Source organism: Condylura cristata, unplaced genomic scaffold, assembly GCF_000260355.1.
Source record: "Condylura cristata isolate star-nosed mole 26May11 unplaced genomic scaffold, ConCri1.0 scaffold00020, whole genome shotgun sequence".
Classification (NCBI taxonomy): Eukaryota; Metazoa; Chordata; class Mammalia; order Eulipotyphla; family Talpidae; genus Condylura; species Condylura cristata.
The window spans coordinates 15,848,671-15,869,872 of NW_004567121.1; the positions used below are offsets into that span (position 1 = coordinate 15,848,671).

At 38.0% G+C, this 21,202-nt stretch overlaps 2 protein-coding genes across 3 annotated transcripts in view; one reads left to right on the plus strand and one right to left on the minus strand.

Annotated features, from left to right (window-relative positions):
• CAMKMT (calmodulin-lysine N-methyltransferase) overlaps positions 1-11,478 on the minus strand; it is a 299,509-nt gene extending 288,031 nt beyond the window's left edge. Inside the window, exons 1-2 of the mRNA XM_004686026.2 lie at positions 11,275-11,478; positions 5,289-5,461 (exon numbers count right to left, since the gene is read on the minus strand). Of these exons, the coding sequence (XP_004686083.2) occupies positions 5,289-5,461; positions 11,275-11,430 (329 nt within the window). The 5' untranslated portion in view covers positions 11,431-11,478. The remainder of the gene's footprint in view (positions 1-5,288; positions 5,462-11,274) is intronic.
• A 399-nt stretch (positions 11,479-11,877) lies between these two features.
• The window catches only part of PREPL (prolyl endopeptidase-like), a 28,080-nt gene continuing 18,755 nt past the window's right edge, over positions 11,878-21,202 (plus strand). Inside the window, exon 1 of one of the 2 annotated variants that reach the window (XM_012727503.1) lies at positions 11,878-12,030. Coding sequence is in view for 1 of the 2 variants with exons in the window: in XM_004686238.2 (XP_004686295.1) it covers positions 13,569-13,787 (219 nt within the window). In the remaining variant the exon portion in view is untranslated. Of the gene's footprint in view, positions 12,031-13,536; positions 13,788-21,202 lie in introns of those variants that run through there. The other variant, XM_004686238.2, reaches the window with a different exon arrangement.

Sequence of the window (21,202 nt, forward strand, 5' to 3'; positions counted from 1 at the left end):
TAAGTTAAAATCTGGGTGGGCTCCAATCCCATATGCCTGGCGTCTATGAAAAAGGAGATTAGGGCACAGGGAAAGAGTGGGAGTGCACAGAGGAACAACCACTTGAAAGGCAAGAGAGGCCTGCCTGGGGAGGCCTCCAGGGAAACCGAACCTGTACCCCTCAATCTCAGATTTCTGAACCTAAAACTATGAAAAAATTAACTTATTATTTTAAACACCCAATCCATGGCATTTGGGGGGAGACCTAACAAACGAACACTGTAAGAATATGCATGGAATTATAAAAACATTTTCAGAAAAACAACTTATTTTACCAGACAGGCTCAGTTCTCTGATAGACTAAGTGAGATTGCAGCATGTTATCTGCAATCATCAGTGGCCTAATAAGCACTGGGTTCAACGGTATCATCAGCTAAAAAAATGAAATTAATACCACAAATCAAATCTTCATCATAACACAATGCATCTAAGTTCTTCTCCAGACGGACAAGATTCTAGATAGAGGTTATTTATCTAACATGGAAAGCTACATATACATGTGAGCAAGAGGGAAAGAGTGAAGTATTTAACAAGGAATTGCAAGGGGAAACTATTACATGATCAGCAATACAAGAAAGACCTAAAAAATCTTTTACTTAAATATAAAAGCAAAATATGTTTCCTTCAAGAAAAAATACTAATGATCTCATTATAAAGAAAACCACAGTTAATATTTTGAAACACAGCCTCCAAAATTTTATTCCATGCTCACTTACCTGTCGCTAAATAACTGAGAGGACATTGTCTTACTGTTCTGCAATTTGTGCTTTTATATTTAAGGTGTTACAAATGGTTTCCCACTTCAAGTATTCTCCTGTAACATGCAGGAATTCAAAGAATGATTACTTATAACATAATATCCTGAAAAAACAACTTAGTTGGACTTTTAGATTATGCCCAGATTTGTATCATTATGTATAGTCCTACAATGAATATCCTTGTAGAACTATCATTGAGCCCATTTCTGAATATTTCCTTAGAATAAGTCTTAAAAATTAAATTGTATCATGGCTTTGTTTTAATAAAGACATCCTTTCATCTCTCCCTCTCCTTCTCTCTTTCTGTTTCTTTTATATGTACACATGCACATGTGTATACATGCACACACACTGTCCCTCTCAATGCATGATGAAATAAACATTTCAAATGAAATCTGAGACTGGAGTAGAAAAAGGATGCATGCATTTTGCAAAATGAAATATTTCTTAAAAACAGACTGGGATAATTGAAATAAAATGCATGTTTAAAGCATTCAAAATAAAAAGTGTTATTTTTCGGTTACACTAAAGCAGAACTTGTCTCTTTTTGAAAGCATTATTTCTTGAAACCAAGAAACAGAAAATGTACTCTATGTCATTTTTAAGTAGAGAAGATGGTGGGGAAACAGTAAAATTAACCCAATACTTCTAAGTGACAAATATGAAAATCAATTACCGAAAATGTCTAGAAATCTTATAACATGGTATCTCATGTCAACATGGCATCTCATGTCTTGTCAACAATCATAGTATTCAATAGCATGAAAAAAAGGAAAAATGTCATGAGCACAAAATAGCAAGATTCCATTTAGCTCTCATTTCCCTTTTACTGTCCAAACACTAGGACTATTCTTTGTTCATTAAGTCACCTGCTTTCTTCAGTGTCAACTCCATAAGATCGCATCTACCCTTAATCTTTCAACGATTTACCTTATATGCTACCTCAATAACATATTCAAATGAATAGTAATACCTACAAAGAAGAGACCATATCGAACTCAAATCTTAACATTATACTCATAATTACATTATCTAACAACAAAAATTTTTTGTCAACATAGTCAGGGTATAAAAAAATTGACTTCTGGCTCTCCCTGGTGGCGCAACATGTTAAAACACTGCATTATGAAGCTATCCAAAGCCACTGCAGCACGAGTTGGATCCCCAGCCAGGGAGGTGACCCACATATCGCGGGAGACCTTTTCTGACCCACCTGCTGCTCCCTCAGCAGTGTACTTTGTCAATCTGCCTGTGCTGCTGCCCACGCTATCTCTGGTAAATCCTCCCACCCACCACACCTCCGGCCTGTACTCCAGTACTGTAGCATAAATAAATAAATCTAAAAAAAAAAAAAAATTGACTTCTTTTCTGTCCTAAACTTCATAGCATTAGCTTGTTTCCCATGCTTTTATCTTTTTTAAAGATTTATTTAATTATTTATGCATCTAAGAACTCCGCCAGAGATGTGAAAGGTGAGAGGATTTACCAGAGACAGAGTGGAGAGCAGAACAAGCAGACATTCTGAAATACACTGCTGAGGGGAGCAGCAGGTGGGTCAGGAGAGGTTTGCCATGCCATGTGGGTCACCCCTCCGACTAGGAATCAAACTCATGCTGAAATGGCTGTGGATCACTATGTTCACAGTGGTGTGCTTTAACCCATTGCACCACAAGGGAGAGCCCTGTTTCCCATGTTTTTAGTTAAAAATAACCACCTTAAATGTTCTCACCACAGAAAAGAAATGGTAAGTATGTGATACAATAGAGGTGTTAGCTAATTCTATGGTGATAGTCATTTTACAACATTTAATTGCATCAACTGAATATATGTATACCCTACAATTATATCTCAATAAAGATGGAAAAGAAAATTGCCAGTAACCAGTGTTGTCTTCGCAAACCAAATCATTTTTTTCCATACGTGTCTAACATTATCTTTATATTGAGAATCCCTGAGTTTGCCCAGACTGACCTCCATGTAATGATTGTGCCATTGGGGAAGATAACTATTTGAGGAGGGAGGAAAAAATATTATATGAAAAATTTGAATCCTAATGGTCTCAAAAGGTTGAAACTAGAAGTAAAAAGTAAGCTAGCTCTAGATATATGCCAAAACACAAACAGTAAAAAGAAAATTAGAAAGTTCAACTTCATCAAAATTAAAAATGTTTGTTTCCAAGGACCCTAACTAAAAAGTAATGATATCCCAGAAGATGAGAGAAAATATTTGCAACTCACAAATCTCAGATGAACCTAGTATCCAGAATACATGTAATACACAATTCAAAAACAAAGACAAAGAACCCACTTAAAAATGAGCAAAGGACTTAAACAGAGATATATCGCCAAAGAAGCAGCCAATGAGCACATAAAAAGATGGAACATATTATTCATCATTAGAAGAGTAGAGCTCAAATCCTATACAATTCACACCTACTAGACTAACTATAATTAATAACAAGAATAGAAAAATAACCAATACTGGCAAGCATGAAAAAAAACTGAAACCCTCATACATTCCTGGTTGGAATATAAAATGGTACAGTTACTATGAGAACAACTTAATTATCCTTCAAAAAATTAAACAAAGAGTTACCACATGTACTAGTAATTTCACTCTTAGATACATAACTAAGAGAATTAAAAATTTACATTTTCACACAAAAAGTTACACATGAATGTTTACTGTAGTATCATTCATAACAATTAAGACATGAAAACAACCTAAATGCCCATCAACTGGTGAATGGATAAACAAAATGTAGTATTATACATAAAATGGAATATTATTTGTTCATACAAAGGGGTGAAATACTGATACATGCTACGATATGGATGAATTTCAACATAATGTTAACTTTCTTTAAGCTATTGCTATTTTTTGCACTACTAATGTGGAAGACACTCATATGAGAAAAGAGGAAAAGTCTTGACAGGTATTGTGACTAAGATGTCTTCTCTCCATAAATTAGACTTCAATGATATATTTTTACAAAAGCAGATATATCACCAAGAGCCCTACCACTGAAGAGGAGACTCAATTTAGTTTTTAGCCTGTGGCTCCTGCTATGGGAAGGTCATTTCCACCCTTGTCTTCTTTTGAAAGCTCCCAAGAGCAGAAGATTTTACATTCTCTCCAGCTAACCCTTAAAATGGCCTTGAAGATGTCAGCAATTATTCTTGATACTTTTTACTCTTATTGTCTCTTATCACCAATGGATGTAGAAGTTTTAGAACTTATATCTACAGAACCTTACTGGATTGCTGTTTCTCCTTTTCTTTAGTTTTCTCACAGATGTTTAATCTTTAAATTGTTTAATTATCTTTATTCCTGCTTTGCAGAGTTCTCTGAGGACTGCATAACTTAAAATACAAAGCACCTTACTCTGTACCTGGCACATAATAAGCACTGAATACATTTTCCTTTCCTGCCGAACTAAGAACTAAAGTATTATCACTATCAGAATGAGAGGCAGCTGATTCTGATTAGAATCTCACAATGAATGTATAGGCAAGCCTCACAAATCCCCAAGTTTTTATCTTCTACTTGGAATGTTCAATAAAGTAGTATTATAAAACCAGATCCTAATTGTTCTTCCTTACCTACTTTAGTCAATTTTTATCCAAATCTCAATTTTTTAGCTATTATGTGTCTTTTAAAGCTTAGATTTTTAAACTAAAATAGTTCTAGAAACACACACTATAAATAGACATCCTTTGTGAAAACTTTTTTCCTTAAAATGATTCCTAGTCTCACCTAAACCTCCGACACAGTTCCACTTAAAATGTTTTTTGCTCTTCTTACAGTCACTGTAAATGTGCTCCTCCCTCCCTTTCAAAATGTGAAACCTTGTCAAAAAAGGAAGATTTCATAAAATCAAACACCTACAGTAATATTGCAACATGCTAGGCTGTAACAGTGGGAGAAAATTCAGTAAAAATGGTATCTTGTTGCTTCAGTTTGAAACTCTCTTGTCTCTTTTTTACCGACTTTTAAAGCCAGAATAGCCTGTATGTTTCTCACAATACCAGTGTTTTCAGCTGAATTTTCTCCTCCTATTCTTAAGATTCTGTTCTGAAAGTGACAAAACATGAATGGGAAAAATACCAAAGTTTGATTTTTCAAATAACTACTACTTGAAGCTTAGTTTAGAAAAATTCTATTTTCACTTTCAGCTTTCTTTGCCTCAAAAAGAACTTGGCTTTTTGTCATGATCAAATGCTATGACAGAATGGCTAAATGAACCCTTTGATTCGCAACCCACTTTATCCTCAAATGCCACTACATTCCTGAGAATTTTTTTTCTTTAGTTCTGAGAATATAGCAAGACCCAGCTAAAGCAGCAGAATTTCCTAACACAAAGTTGCAAAACTTAACTTCTGATAAAGACTGCCTGCAAACTCAACAGACTGGTAATGCGATTCTACTGGATTACTTTTCTTCTATAAAGGAAAAATAGTTAAAAAAAAATCTCAACTAGAAATTGTTTACCTTAAAGAAATACTGTATTCAGGATAGAAGACACTTGTATATTGGACCCATGCACCAACTTCCTCTTCAGCTTCCCTTTTTTTGGCATCTGTGACCGAAAACAGATTAAATGATTCAAATCTTCTTACAGATATGTTTCGCAGACAATCATCCAGGTGTTTTTGCTTCAGAACCTTTGAAATAAAACCAAAAACTGTGGTCATATTATATAAAGTTAGTAGTTCAAAGGTAAAGGGGTTTTTCATTCCCATAATGGCAGGTTAGAGAATTCAGACTAACATCTCACTGAGCACAGTAAAAAAGATGGACAGAGTATTTTAAAAACACTATTAGAAGGCATCAGAAAGCAATGAAGAGAGTGAAGATTTACCAATAGCACAAAGGGGAGATAAACTTAAAGGTGAGAAATGCATTAGCAACAAGCACTGATCTTGTGGGGACACTTGTCAGTTAAAAAGAAAAAGAAGAGAACTTAGGAAAGTCCTCGCTATATAGTGCTGCATACGCGTTTCAATTAGCATTAATGTATCTTGAAACTGGTTAAAAATAAGGTATCTAGGGCCCTCCCTGGTGGCGCAGCGGGTTAAAGCACAGCACTGGAAAGCTAAAGCCACTTCCGCCTGAGTTCGATCCCCGCCTGCCGCCTGCCCCGGAGGTGACCCACATGGCGCGGCAGACCTCCCCTGACCTGTCCGCTGCTCCCCTCAGCAGTGTACTTGTCAGTCAGCCTGTTCTGCTCCCCACTCTGTCTCTGGTGAGGCCTCTCACCCTCCTGCATCTCTGGCCTGTACCCCAGTTCTATATGCATACATAAATAAATCTTTAAAAAAAAAAAGGTATCTAAATATTGTTTAATCATTTCTATCTAATATGTGGCATTAATAATTTATTTTCTGCTTCTGAAATTTTGAGTCATTGCAAAGAAAACAAAATGTAAGTGCCTGGCAATTTTCATTATGTATTCATAAATCAATCATAATTTTTTTTAATTAAACATCTCATTTTGCTTTAAAAAGAAAATAGTTGAGCACCTTTAACAGCTCGTGAAGTTAAGGGGTAAATAATGAACACCTAGGCAGGGGCAGGTATGTTATTTCAAACCCTTATATGTATGTGTTTGTGTGTTTTAAAACAAAAAAAACCAAATGAGTAATTTTGTTGGTGTCAATGGAAACTGGTTTTAAGGTAGGTGAAAGGAGTTCAATAAAATTATACAAAAACTCTGTAGCTCTAAACCTGAATAAGGCGTAATATAAACTTATTTTACTTTCCATATATTTCCTACATCTGACTGCCGAAAAGGTCTAGAAATTATGACCAAATGCTACTCAGGTGTTCATGCCTAGACTGCAGTCTCTAAGTGCCACTTTCTATTCAAAGTCAAGCTCCTTTGGAGAAGTAAAAGAAATTGTACCATATGAGCCTGGAATACCCTGCACGCAAAAGAACAAGAAAGTCATAAGAAGAATTAAGGAGCCAATTTGCATAGTATCCATTGGCCAAAGATGAGACAGTGTGAGCATTATCAAGTGTAATAAATGTTAACAGAAGTGAGACACATTTAGTTCACAATGGTATTTTTTTAATCATTCATTGAAAGATGCTAGAAAATCAACTAAGACAGAAAGGGCACCCGGACAAGGACAGAACAGGACCCAAGGACAAAATTCTGCTGTTCCCATGGGCCGGTAAACAAGAGGTACAAGAAACTTGATGATGCTAGACCCAGACACTTGCTCCATAACTTTCCTTGGCTCTTTGTCAGCCTATCTCTGAGCTTCTTTCCACAGCTTATCAAGTTAGCTACTATGAGTAAAAGGGAGTTAACAACCCCAGAGAAAAAGGGAGTCACAGGCCTTGAGGCCAGACTAGTTCACACGGGTGCTACCAGCACACAGACTTCTTGGGATGGCCACGTGGAGACCCACGAGCCCTGCATGACCCAGCTGCAGCGGATTCAGCTGCTGGGCGCTCACACTAGCAGCAACTAGCCACAGTGGGCTTCAGCCACGTCCACTCTCCTGCTTTCTCAGCCAACAAAGTTTAATTTCTTTGTTCTCAAACCCCATTCCTAACCTATACGGCCCCCTTGCCCTGGCACCTCAGGGAATCTCTCCCATGCCCAGAGGTCTTCCTGGAGTTCGCACTCCTCGCTTTTTGCTAGTTAGTAAATGCTGAGTCCTGGCCTGCCCTCACTGGTGTCTGTGGAGTCCTCCGTCCAGTCCTGAGCAGAAGTTCTCAAGAGAACTTTCCCTGGCTTGGGTGCAGGTCATCTCTGGTCCACCCCTCCAAATCCCAGTGGGTGAGCAGTGGACAGTTTTGTTCCCTCCCAGCTAATCTGCCTGTGTTGCTGGAGGGTGCCCTCCGCTTGTCCAATGACACAATTATTGTATTTAAAAACTAGCAAATGCGGCCCTCCCTGGTGGCGCAGCGGGTTAAAGCACAGCACTGAGACTCTAAAGCCGCTTCTGCATGAGTTCAAGTCCCGCCTGCCCTGGAGGTGACCACATGGCGTGGCAGACCTCTCTGACCCGCCCGCTGCTCCCCTCAGCAGTGTACTTCGTCGATCTGCCTGTTCTGTTCCCCACTCTGTCTCTGGTGAGGCCTCTCGCCGCCCCTGAGCCTCTGGCCTGTACCCCAGTTCTGTATGCAAAAATAAAGTAAATCTTTAAAAAAAAAAAAAAAAACTAGTAAATGCAAAAGAATTAAATATTTACCTGTTTTTCCTATATGAACTATAACTAAAAGTATCCAAATAGAAGATGAGGTTAAGTTTCTCTTAATAGTAGTATCTCATGTAATGAATAAGGAATGACAGAATTAAAATGTCACCATTATTCAACTGCCTTATGCATTCGTCATCAAGAAATAACCAGATATCACTATTATTATTAATGACAGTATGCACCACATCCCCTTAACCAATCAAACAAAACATACATCAGATACGAATTTGATTAAGCCTCTCTGTAGCTACCCACTAGTAAAAAACATAAGGAATAGAGAACACATTAAATTAAATCAAGTGCAATCAGCAAAATTCATATGATGGAAAAAGTCCCAATTTCTTCAGTAAAAAATTGACTAGAGATGAAAAACACATACATAAGTAACCTTTAGATAAACACAAATATCAAAGTTAATACAAGAAGAAACAGAAAGTCAGGATATTTCAAAACTGTTTTTAAAATAGAGTGATAAATAAAAATATCGCAACAAAGAAACTCCAGGTCTTGATTGCTCACCAGCCAATTACCCAAGAAGTCTAAGAAAGAATGAAAAATGTTACCATAGTCTTCATATCATCCTCAAGTAACCCTATGTTGTAGATATTCATTATGTGAAAGAAGAAACGGAGGCAAACTTTATTTTCTCGAGGTCAAAGAGCGAGTATGAGGCAAATCCAGGCAATCTGACTCCAAAGCCAGACCTTTATACTACTGCTTGGTGAAAAATGGGTGGCTGGCATTAAACATCTATTACAACTTCCTTTACTAACATAATACCTTCCCAAATTATAAATCCAGAGAACTAGAAGTTTCATTTCCCAGAATTTCCTAGTAGCCAGGAGTTCAGATGTGATTTTGGTTTTGACAATGAGACGCACAAACATGAGATTTGAAGGGGAAAAAAGAAAATATATTAATTACATTTCTACAACTTTTGCTGGTAAGAATTATTGTAAAGCTGGTGTCAAGGTAATGATACCATACGTCACTAAGATAAAAAATCACTACATGCATAATACTAGAACAGGTTTTTATGATTGGTAAATCCCATATTCACAGTAGCAACAAAGCAATTCGATTACTCAATGAAAGTCAATAGGCCTCTATTTGAAGAACATGAAACAACTCAAAAAATTATATATTCCAAAATGTTTATTGTGACATTATTTGTAATAGCTAAGATGTGGAAGCAACTTAAGTGCCCACTGAGAGATGACTGGAGTAGATGTGGTGCATAGGTACACACACAATGGCTATTATTTAGCTATCAGGGAAGATGAAATCCTGCCATGTGCAGCAAAATGGAAGAATCTTAAAGGGATTATGTGATGTTAACCAGAGAGATAAAGACAAATACTGGATGATTTTACACAAGTGAGCAATATAAGGAAACACAGCAAAAGAAATGACAAAGTAAAATAAAACTAAACTAGTGCACATTGATAGCCAAACTGAAGTTACCAGAAGCAAAGAAGGTAGGAGGTAGAGGGGATGAGAGTGAGGGGGTATAAGGGTGTTTGTTGACATTGTGGAATATGGTTTCTTTCTCAAAAAAAAAAAAGTAAGCACCTCATCAAAGCACCATTTAACAACTTAATCCTTTCATTTCTTTGTACCAAGTCATATATACAGTAATAGATGGAAGGAGGGTGTGGACCAAAGCATGTGCCTAGCTCATATTTAATTAAAGAACAAGAAAATAACCTGTAGCTTCTTCCACCGAAAAGTAGTTAGTATAACAGTGTAAGATAATATCTTGGTTTTTTTTTTGGGGGGGGGGTGAGGTGGGGAGGAGTCTCTTTTCCCAGAATTCTCATTCTAATGAGAAAAACAAATCTTGATCTAATGATTATAAAACAGTATTATTAAGAGGTCTACACCAGAGTAAACAGAAGGTCTAACCCAGGTATTACAGGCTTCCCAGAAGAGGAGACTGAAATGAGGACTGAAGGATGAACCATATCATTAAGTAGAGAAGATAAAAATACTAAGCAAAGGGCACATCGCATACTAAAACATTAAATGTCAAAAAGTGGGGAGTTCAAACAGCAGCCATTTTTGAAAGCTGACTTCATTCTGATCTCTATGTTAGCAAATCAGAATGAACAAAAGCTCTAGTCACCTGGACCTTTACAACACCAAAAGTCACTGAAGTCAGGTCTTTGAACAGTCATGTCTATCTGTACAGTTTGATAAAGCCCTAAGTTAACATTCTACTAATTCAATTTTAACCTACGCTTATTTCACTACAGTTCCTATAATGGTTTTTGAAGACAAGCATTTTATTATCCCATAAGGCATTGGCAAATTTAACTGCAAAAACAGGTCATTAACACTCAGGAAAGACTTTCAATACAACTGCATAGACAAATTATCTTATTTAACTCTAATAAATTGCCATGACTACACTGGAAGGCTGTCATGAGCAGGTGACTCCAGACAATTACAAAGTCACCACTAAACACTAAAAGCTCAGCCTCAAGTAATTTGGCAGGAGGTGGGAAGTTATTCTCGAAATACTACAGGAAACATAACAGAAATGGAAAGTGCCTTGAGTGAAGTTTTCAGCAGGACACCTCTGGCAGAGGCACAACAACTGCGTGTAAAACAATTAACACATTTCACTTCAAGCAGTTTGGAAAGCGGGTCAGTGATGTCAACTCAAGAATCTGTCAAATCTGCACGCGAGTGAAGTTACCAACAACAACAGCAACTACCAAGTGCTACAAAAAGCCGGCACTAAAAAAATCAGCACACCCGGACTAGTCCACCACCGACGCTGAGCAAGTCGCCGGTCGCTTCTCACTCCAAGAAAAGCAAGCAACTTGCAGATTTCCAAGAAACTCTTTAGGGCCGGACTTAGAGCTAGAATCAGGCAAGGAGCTAGAAAAAGAAACCTGAAAAAGTAAACTAAAAACAAGAATGAAGCATAGAACAGGTTGGGGCGTGGCGGTCCCTATGTGGCCAGCGAGAGGGAAAGTTCCAGTTGCAGACAAATGCCTAGAAGGGCATCTTTTACGTCGATTTGAGTTTCCTAGGAGCTCAGCCTCGACTGTCCCCTCCCCGCCCAACCTCATCTGAAACCTCCCTTTCGGTGGGACGGTCGCACGAAGCAAGGGGGCGCTTTTCACGTGGCTCCCGGCAAAACCGAGAGGGAACTACCCGAGCTGCCAGGGAAGAGGGGCTGCCGGTCCGGCGCGCGGGAGCTGCGAGGGGAGTGGCCAGGGCGAAGGTGAGACGCGTGGGCTGCCCCTTACCTGTCGCAGGAGCTTCCACCGAGCGACTCCCAAGGGCGCCGAGACAGTGGGCTCCCGAGCGACACCGCAACTTGCAGGGTCGGCGTCCACACCTCGCTCGGTCTCGCTGGCTCCCGCATCCGCTACAGGCGACTCCATCCCTTTAAAGTCGCCCATACCACAGTCTGCCGCGCCACAGCTCTCCCCAGCTAGGACCTTAGTACTTTTTCCCTACCAGGACCTGTGACGCCGGGCCTCCCTCCCGCTTCCCTGACGTGAGCCCTCCCCGATTTCCGCATTTCCGGTATTTGCGTCTCCTTAGCAACCAGGGCAACGCTCCTCGCGTCACTGCACCATTTTGCTGGTGGCCATTTTGAGTAAGGGCAAACTGCAGGGGTATAGTGCCAAGTAAAATCAATGATCGCCGCCCCTTTTTGCCCTCTTCTCTCCTGTTTCATCTGTAGTTCAAAATATGAGCAAAGGCTCAAAAGCCGTAAACTTATGGAGGGTAAATAGTTAGAAGAAAAAGAAAAAAAGAATCCATTCTTGACCACAACAAATATGGCGAAATCGGCTTTGTGCTCGTGTTAGGTTGGGGTTACGTAGACTGGCGTGCTGCAAACCAGCTAGAGGCGGCTGGGGATAGGTTGTGGTTCTGCAGGCTGCGAGAACGCACTCTTCGGCTGGACTCGACTGGGGTGACTTCTGTGCTCCTTCTGAGAGCTTCAGTTTCTCCGGCCTGCCGCCCTTGGTCTCGGTGTCCAGAGCAGGACTCGCGTACGTATGGAAGGGTGTGCTAGGGTTATCTTCCCTTGTCTCTTTCCTCTCCCACCCTGACACCCTTCAGTCCCCTAGTCCTCGCTTTTGAACGTGGTTCCTCACTACCTGGCAGTCCCTCTTGCCTTCGGATCGCTTCATCCCTGGAGTAGATAGTTGCACTGAGAAAACGAATAGATTCTCCCAGGATCTCCCATTCATTTACCCCACCCCCACCCTTAGCCTTGCATACTATCTTCGCTCTGAAAATGAAAGGTGGGGGCCTGAGGCTGCCGCCATGGATGGAGTGATTTACGCCCTTGCACTCCCCTGTTTTTCTGAACATTTGATTGAGCAGTGTGTGAGTCAGTGAGTGAATGTGTGTGGCGGCTACGGATCCACTACTCGCTCCCGTTATCTTGCTCTGACATAAAAAGAGATGGGGTGGGGGAGAGAGGCATTGTAACGGAGCAGATATATGGAAAATCTGACGCAGTTTTGTTTGATCCCGGTGGGGCATTTTATTGATAAATTCAACAACAATGTGCAACATGCCCTGATTTTCCCTATCTTACTCATAGAAATCACCATTTATTGAGTGGTTACTACGTGCCTGGCCCTACTAAGATCTTAACATAAATTGTCTCATAAATTCATCCTTAACCACAAAGCCAAATGGTCCCATTATCTGTTTTGCATATGAAGAAACTGAGGCAAACAATGTGATGAGTAGTAAGTGCTGGAGTCAAGACCTGCCTTAACTACATACTAACCTTACTTAATAGGTTAATAGCTGTAAAGTCCAGTTGTCATTATTACCAAGATTTGGAACAAAATCTGGACTTTTTTTCTACTACTTAACTGTTCTGAGTGACAGTGGCAATTAGTTACACCTTCCAAAACCTCAGTTTGCTTACCTGTAAAATGAACATAATAATAGCTACTCTATCAGTTCCTTGTGAAATTTAAATTATTAACGTTTACAAAAGTATCTGGCACGTAGCAAGCACTTAAATATTAATCTCCCTCCTCCACCTCTTTTAAGTAGACTTTTCCACTTTATCCTCCATTGATAAACCAAAGATTTAAAGATACGTTCTGAAATATGTATAATCAAAGCCATTTTGCCTTTTAAAACCCTGAGAGTTCCTGAGATATTCCCATAAAGTCTGTGTACTTATTTACATTTTTTGTTTGTGTTTGTTTTGTATGTGTCTTCTTTTTGTTTTTTGTTTTTTGTTTTTTTTTTTTAGTTTGCCCTTATGTGTACCAGAATCAGTGCGGCATAATTTGAGGCTGATAAGATTAACTTTACAAATGAGACATTTAAGTCACATCTGTCAAGAAGTAACATTTAAAGGAAACTAACTTGTACAAGTTTTCAAATGCTTTAACCTGAGTTATCAACTGTCTGTTCGGTAACACATAACCTGAAGGGTTCATAGTCCTGACGGGGAGGGATAAGAACTTTGAATCTTTGATGCTCTGAGAACCCACTATTATAGAACCATACCTATATGCTGGCTTCCCCAAAGGGAGAATAACCAGGGACTTATATCATGCAGCAGAAGAGCAAATTATTTCTCCAAGCTTTCAAATATAGTATTCCTCACCTTGGGAAATGCATGCAGAAACAGCATGTGAATCACTGTAACTTCGCTGACCATTATTACAATAGAATAAAGTTGAAAAAATATCACCTAACAAAGTATCTGCAGAATAAGGCCAAGATATCAGAGTTAGCAAGAAACATCCCAAGTCGGAGCTTCTCGTGTAAGGTATGGACTATTTAAGTTAACCTATTTATAAGTCATTAAGGATAATTTAAGTTTAAAAATAAAGAATGGATAGGATATGAGTTACTAAATTTCTCATAATTGTCGTTTATTTTTTAAAATGTTTATGCCAATTTTCTAGTTAAATAATAGTATAAAACAAATAACCATATATATTTACAGAACTCTAATGTAATATATTACAATGTATTTATAAAAATTGATTCACCTTTAGGAGTTCTTAGTGTGCCTTCCAGTGTAATGCAGAGTATAATTCAGCTTTCTAAAATATCATATTAGCTCTTACTAAAAGCTAAGAATATGCTAATTGCTTTTTAATGAATCCCACATCAGTAAACTTCAGTAAAGCACTAGATGTTACTTTTATGTAAAAACAATTTTAAAAGGACTTGGATTTTGATCACTGAGGCTCTTCAGAAAAATGCTTTTGGGCATGGTACTTTGGCCAGATCCCAAGCAATGGGCGTGAGCTGGTCCTGGAGAACTCAGATGTAGAGTGACCACACTTCATTTTGCCTGGGACAGTCCCAGTGCACATCTGTTGTCCCTGGGTAATTACTAACAGTGTCCCCTTCCTCGCAAATGTATCATGGTTAGGATGATAAATTAAATTCTGAGTTCCCCCTACTTATTTGAGGTGTCTCTCTGATATACCTTCCCTACCTGGTACTTGCTATATTCCTTAGGTTTCTTAAATTATTTGGAGATGATACTTTTACAATATTTTTACCATATTTTATTAATCTTTTCATTTCTTCTTTTACTTGGTACATACTGATTTTTCTGTTACTCTATTTTGGGTTCCTTGTATTTTATTGTGGTAAAATACGCATAACATAAAGGTAGATATTTTAATAATTTTTCAGTGTATAATTCAGTGGCATTAATTATATTCACAATGTTCTACAACTCATCACTATGGCTAAAACCATCAGCAGCTCCCCAAAATGCACCCATTAAGCAAAAATTCCACACTCCTGTTTTTCTTGAGCACTGGTAACCTTTACCTTTCTATCTCTATGAATTTGCCAATTCTAGATAACTGATATAAATCGAATCATACATCTTCTTGCATTTGTGGTATATATCAGAATTTCAATCCTTTTTATGGCTTAATAATATTCCTTTGTGCATATACACCACATTTTGTTCATCCATTTGTTGGACACGTAAGCAGCATTTTCTATTTTAAAACAATTTTTAAATCTTATTCTACTCAGTTATGGTTTTGCTTAATTTTTGCTATTCTCTTAACTCATGTTATTTGTTGTATTTTTTTTGGAGGGGGAGGAGGGCAATTTACTTTTAATTTTTATCTCTTAATCACTAGCTTTTACTCTACATTTTAATCTTTCAAATTAGTTTTCTTTTTATAATACCCAAATTGAGCACTTTTTTCTCTACTCATAAATTCCTTTATGCCTTCCTTTTGTTTTTATCTTCTATGTATATGCATGCACAGCTTTATCCCACTTTAGAACAAATTTTAAAATCTTACCTATTAGACAAATTTAGGCCGTTAGATCATTTTATTTTGCACTGTATTTAGGGCATTTTGACATCTTAGACTTCTGTCTAAGTCTTAGCTTATAAATAGAAGACAGGGATTATCATCAGCATGACAGCTGTGAGATTAGCTCACGTTCTAAATAAGAGGCTATTTTTCCCTGTCCATTTGTTCCTGAAGCAGCTTTTCAATTCTCTTTCCTGCCACCTAGAAACTTTAACCTGACTCAGGAACTCTTTTCCTAATTATTTTACCTGATAAAGTGGCCCTGCTTTTTGGCACCCATTCTTTCTGTGAGGTGTGATAGGATCTAAAAGTGGTGTCTGTCCTTTCCGATCCTTGGGACCTGGGAAAGCTGTGAAGAGACCTGTAGACAAAAATGCACTTTCTTTCATTCAGCTCTGAATGCTTTGTTTGCTCTGATTATGACTGCAGTAAATTAGAAAAAGAATTAGTATCTATAGGCAAAATAAAATCTATTTTCTTAGATGACCATAGATCTGAGAGATGGGGGTGGGGGGAAGGGCAAAACAAGAGAGGGAAGGGATTGGTGATGCATTGTGGGTGCTCTGGTGGCTGGAGAATCACGGAGACTATGTCTGAGGGGAGAAATCAAAATACTAAGCAAAAATTAATAGAGATGTAAGAAAACTAATCAGTTAATTATTTTTTTTAAAGATTTATTTATTAGTACAGAATTGGGGTACAGGTCAGAGATGCAGAGGGTGAGAAGATTCACTAGAGATAGAGTGGGGTGCAGAACAGGCAGATCCACTGCTGAGGGGAGCAGCGGGCGGGTCAGGAGAGGTCTGCCGCGCCATGTGGATCTCCTCCGGGGCAGGCGGGAATCGAACTCATGCGGAAGTGGCTTAAGCTTCTTTGTGCTGTGCTTTAACCCGCTGCGCCACCAGGCAGGGACCAGTTAATTATTTTTAAAAGATGCATAGAAAAAAGTATTTGCTTAAAGACCTTTTTATGCCAATTAATTTAAGAAAAGACAGGCCAACATATGAGAATAGGAGAGGCTGTCCAAAGAACAGGATTGTCCCACACAAAGAGTACATGGGGAGATTGGAAGTTTGGTTCTGGACATGTTTTAACCATCTATTAGACATCCAAGTAGAAATGTTGAGTAGTCAGTTAAATACATAGGTTAAACTGTTCAAAAGAATGTTCAGGATTGAAATAGAAATTTGGGAGTCCCCAGCTTATAACTACCAGGTTTTAAGGTGATGATCATACAGGAAATGACCAAAGGGATTAGTGCAGGCTATAAATAAAGAAATGGGACAGCACCTGTTTATGGGAAAAGCCAGGGACTTAAGGAAGAACCAACCCAAAGAGACAGTAGGAAGGGCCAACGGAATGGGGTAACAATGAGAGTGAAGTGCCCCACAAGCCACACAAGAAAAGTATGGTTAGGAGGAGGCAGTGATGTGTCTTGCTGATTTAGGTCAAGCAGTATGAGTTATCTTACTGTAGTTGGCTATGTGGAGATCATCAGTGACCTTGAGACTGAGAATGAGAAGGGCAAAAATCTTAGTGAGCTCAAGTGAACAAGGGGTGAGAGGAATTGGCAACTGGGGCCATGAAAAGCTGTTACTTTCCTTCATGTAACAATCACTTTTTAGAAACAAAAGGCATATAGAAGTGCATATAAGTAGAATGTTTTTGGAGTATTTTGTAAATGCTAAATAAGATCATATGATTTCATGACTGTATCAAGTAGTTTAATTAATTTAGTGTGATCCTGTGTGAAACAACATAGAGACCATTTATCAAGTTAAAGAAGTTCCTCTCTATTCCTAATAAAGTTAAGGAAGTTCCTCTCTATTCCTAATAAAGTTAAGGAAGTTCCTCTCTATTCCTAATAAAGTTAAGGAAGTTCCTCTCTATTCCTAATAAAGTTTTATCATTTTCAAAAGTAAGTGTGTTACTATGTATTTTTTCTGCATTAATTGACTTTAAGATTTATCTACTCACTTTGTGTTAGGTTACATTGATGGAATTTTCTGAAATCAACCATCCTTTTATTCTTAAGCTAAATCCTACTTGATTGCATAGGGTTTTAAATTATTATTCTCATTGTTTTGTGCTTTTAAAAATATACATTGGTTTTTTAAACAAATGGCATATGAGAAGATTATCTGTTACTTGAAGATTCAAGAAAGCTAACTGTGAAAGCATATGAGTTTGGTGTCTCTTAAGAAAGGAACACTTACCAACTTAGTTTCTTTAGTAGTTGAGTAGTTTAGTATATATTGATTTATATAGTATCTGTATATTATAAATCAATTTTGGTAATTCAATTTTTTCCATTTTATCTATGCTTTCAAGTGTGTTGGCATAAAGATATCTTCATTAACTCTATAACTATGCCAACTTTTTCATTCCTGCTATCTTTGTCTCTTTTTCCTTGATCAGTTTTGCTCTCTTTCTTTCTTTCTTTCTTTCTTTCTTTTATTTATTTATGTATACAAGAACTAGGGTACAGGCCAGAGTTGGGGGCATGAGAGGATTCACCTGAGACAGAGTAAGGAACAGAACAGACAGACTGACTGAAATATATTGCATAGGAGCAGCGGGTAGGTCAGGAAAGGTCTGCCACACCATGTGGTTCACCTCCCTGGGTGAGGATCAAACTGATGCTGCAGTGGCTTCAGCCTCACAATGCTGTGCTTTAACTGGTTGGCCACCAAAGAGGGCCCAACTGTGTTTCTTTTTTTAGACATGGTGAAGAGCCAGGTTTTTGTTGATTCTTTGTAGTTTCTTTGCTACCAATTTTATTGAAACATTGATTTCCCTTCTTTGATTTCCTTTAGGTTTACTCTTCTGTTATATCTTCTTAAATTGAAATGAGCTTTTTGTTGCACTCTCAGGAGACACATAGTATCAAGAGATACATAATGTCTGCTTTCCCACTATTAAAAATGCTAAATTTGGACCCTCCCTGATGGCTCAGCGGTTAAAGCACAGCACTGAGAAGCTAAAGCCACTTCAGCATGAGTTCAATCCCCGCCTGCCCCGGAGGCGACCACATGGTGTGGCAGACCTCTCCTGGCCCGCCCACTGCTCCCCTCAGCAGTGTACTTCGTCGATCTGACTGTTCTGCTCCCCACTCTGTCTCTGGTGAATCCTCTCACCCTCCGCATCTCTGCCCTGTACCCCAGTTCTGTACGAATAAATAAATAAATCTTTAAAAAAAAATGCTAAATTTGATAATTCTGGTTAAGTTAGTAACTACTAACTTTCCACATTATTTTTTTCAAGAGTTAGTTATTTATGCATATAAAACTGGGGTACAGGTCAGAGTTTGGGGAGGGTGAGAGAATTAACCAGAGGCAGAGCAGAACAGGCAGAGATATTGAAATGTACTACTGAGGAGAGCAGCGGTCAGGTCAGAAGAGGTCTGTTGTGCCATGTGGGTAACCTCCATGACCAGGGATTGAACTCCTGCTGCAGCAGCTATGATAGCCTCTAGTACTGTGCTCTAACCGGTTACACCACGAGGGAGAGCCCTAACTCCCCCCATTATTAAAGGGGCATTATTCCCTTGAAATTATTGATGTTGTGATTATCCAGTTCATTTCACCTAACTGAATTCTACAACCATTGAAGATCTTTAATCACTTGTTTCACTGGGAGGTGCTTATGGCTTTCTATATTTCTTTCTATATTTATTAGCTAGCATTCTATAAAGAAGAGGTCAGTTAATTTGTTTAACTTCAAATTACTGCTTGTGAATTTTTATTTTTTCAGGGTGCTCTAATTAAATAGAGTCATTATTCTTTTTGATGCTCAAATTGTCCCCAGGTGTAACTAATAGGGGCCCCTTTAAACTTAAACTTGTCTTATTTTGACACATCTCCATGAATCTTCCTTGCTTTCTGGCACAAGCTGTCCCAAGCTGACTTTGTACTCCCTGGTTCAGACTTGGAACTGACCATTTAATAACAGCACCTCTCAAAAGCTACTCAGTGCCTTTCTGTTACTGTACCATTTTTCTTTGAAGAAGTCAGCCTTTTTGTCATAATAAAGTTAACATCGTTTGTTGTTCTATTTTACAAGTTCTGTTAAAATGGTTTGGTGCTAGGTCACCTGTAAGGTGGGAAGAATTGCTTCTTTCCACAAATGCGTGATATGCGTGATGCTGTATTTGTAATATTCTTAAAATGTTAAGTTAAAGCTCTGCTTACCTCAGCCCCATTAAGTGGAATATGCCTTGAAACATACTATTAAAACATTAAGAGACTTGGTTAAAATGGTTAGATTTAACTCTAATAATAACAGCAGCTGACATTGAAATGAGAGCTTAAAACACTGCATGGGCTTCAAGAACCAGAACAAGTTGGAGTATATTATATACATTATATGAAATCTCAGTTTCCCTGTGAATATGGCCTCCTAAAGAATTGCAAAATTCTTGAATTCTGCCTCCATCCTTTTAAAGCAGCCAAAAAAAAAAAATTCTGTTGCTTTCAGGGCTCTTTTGTTTTAGACAAGCTCAGTTAATTTGGAATAAAGTTAACTATGAATGTGAAATAAATCTAAGAGGCTAGTGTTTGGCTTGAACTGTGCATCAGCCATGATTCTCAATAAGAGGAGATTTTAAAGTGTCAGAGCTCAGCTCCCGGATTAGAATGTGCTAAGAGCTGCCAAGGAAATACTCTTTCTTCACAGCTTTCCAAATCTACTTCAAAATTTCTAGTGAGAATTATGGAACAGATAAGCACAGATCTGGAAATAAAAAGGCAGACTCTGTTGCCGAGTTACAGTTTCAGGGTAGATTTCTGGTGATCTGATTTATGTTTAGGGTGCCATTAGGAAATCACATAGAAATTTTGTCGCATTACTCTAAAGAACAAACCTAGGTTTTGCAGAATTACTATTAACTGAACATATGGGCCTCCAATATTTAGATTTCAAAAATTACCCGTACTGTTTGGATGATTAAGGGATGACTGAATAGTTTGACTATCCCAAAGCATAAAGTATCTCAAAAAGGATAAATTTTGTGAAAATGATTAATTTTTTATTTGTTCTGGTGATTTTTCTATTTTAGTCTTATTTTGTTTAATTTATAAAATTTATGTGATGTAAACTATATTCATAGCTTATATTCTCCTCAGTCTTGGCTAAGTATCATGGACATTGTGCAATAAATAATTACCAGCTGTCGAAGGGCCTTACCCAGGGCTTAGTAGCCCTGTGGCACAGATCACCATACAGTCATCATCTTTGGCTGAGACTTGATGTGGAAAATCTTGACTAGAATTCATTTGCTTAAGGTAAATTGATTTATTGAATACCTTTTTTTATTTGACAACTGAGGTAATGCCTTATTCAAATTTTAATAACCCCTACAATACTTGGGTGCTGATCAAAAATCAATGAAAGCTTTTAGTTTTTCAGATATTCTCAGTAGGATATCGAGTGCTTATTTAGCATCCAGCTGTATCAATAATCATATTTATTTTTCATTGTTCTTTTAAAAGGTAAATACGCTATATTTCTCCTAAAACTGAATGAAAAGCTCTGTCTTACAAAGCACTCATTTACCTTTTCATCTGATAGGCAGTCCTCTTTGGCAGATTCCTTATCCCTACAAGAGAAAAAAATGATAAAGTAGAATCAATTTTATAAGTCTTACTGCAAATTAAATAATAGTCAACACTTATCAGTAAAGATAACGTCTTCCCCTCTCATAACATCTCCCATATTTTAGGAAGTAATTTTAGTTTATAAAACTCAGTAGAATTTTTCCTACCACTCAAACCTCACTATTTAAATATATGAACATTCATAGGATTTTATTTTCTGCTTAATATATAAGCCTTTCCGATGGTATTTCTGAACATTCTCCAGTAAGTCTTAATATTTCTGAATCTTA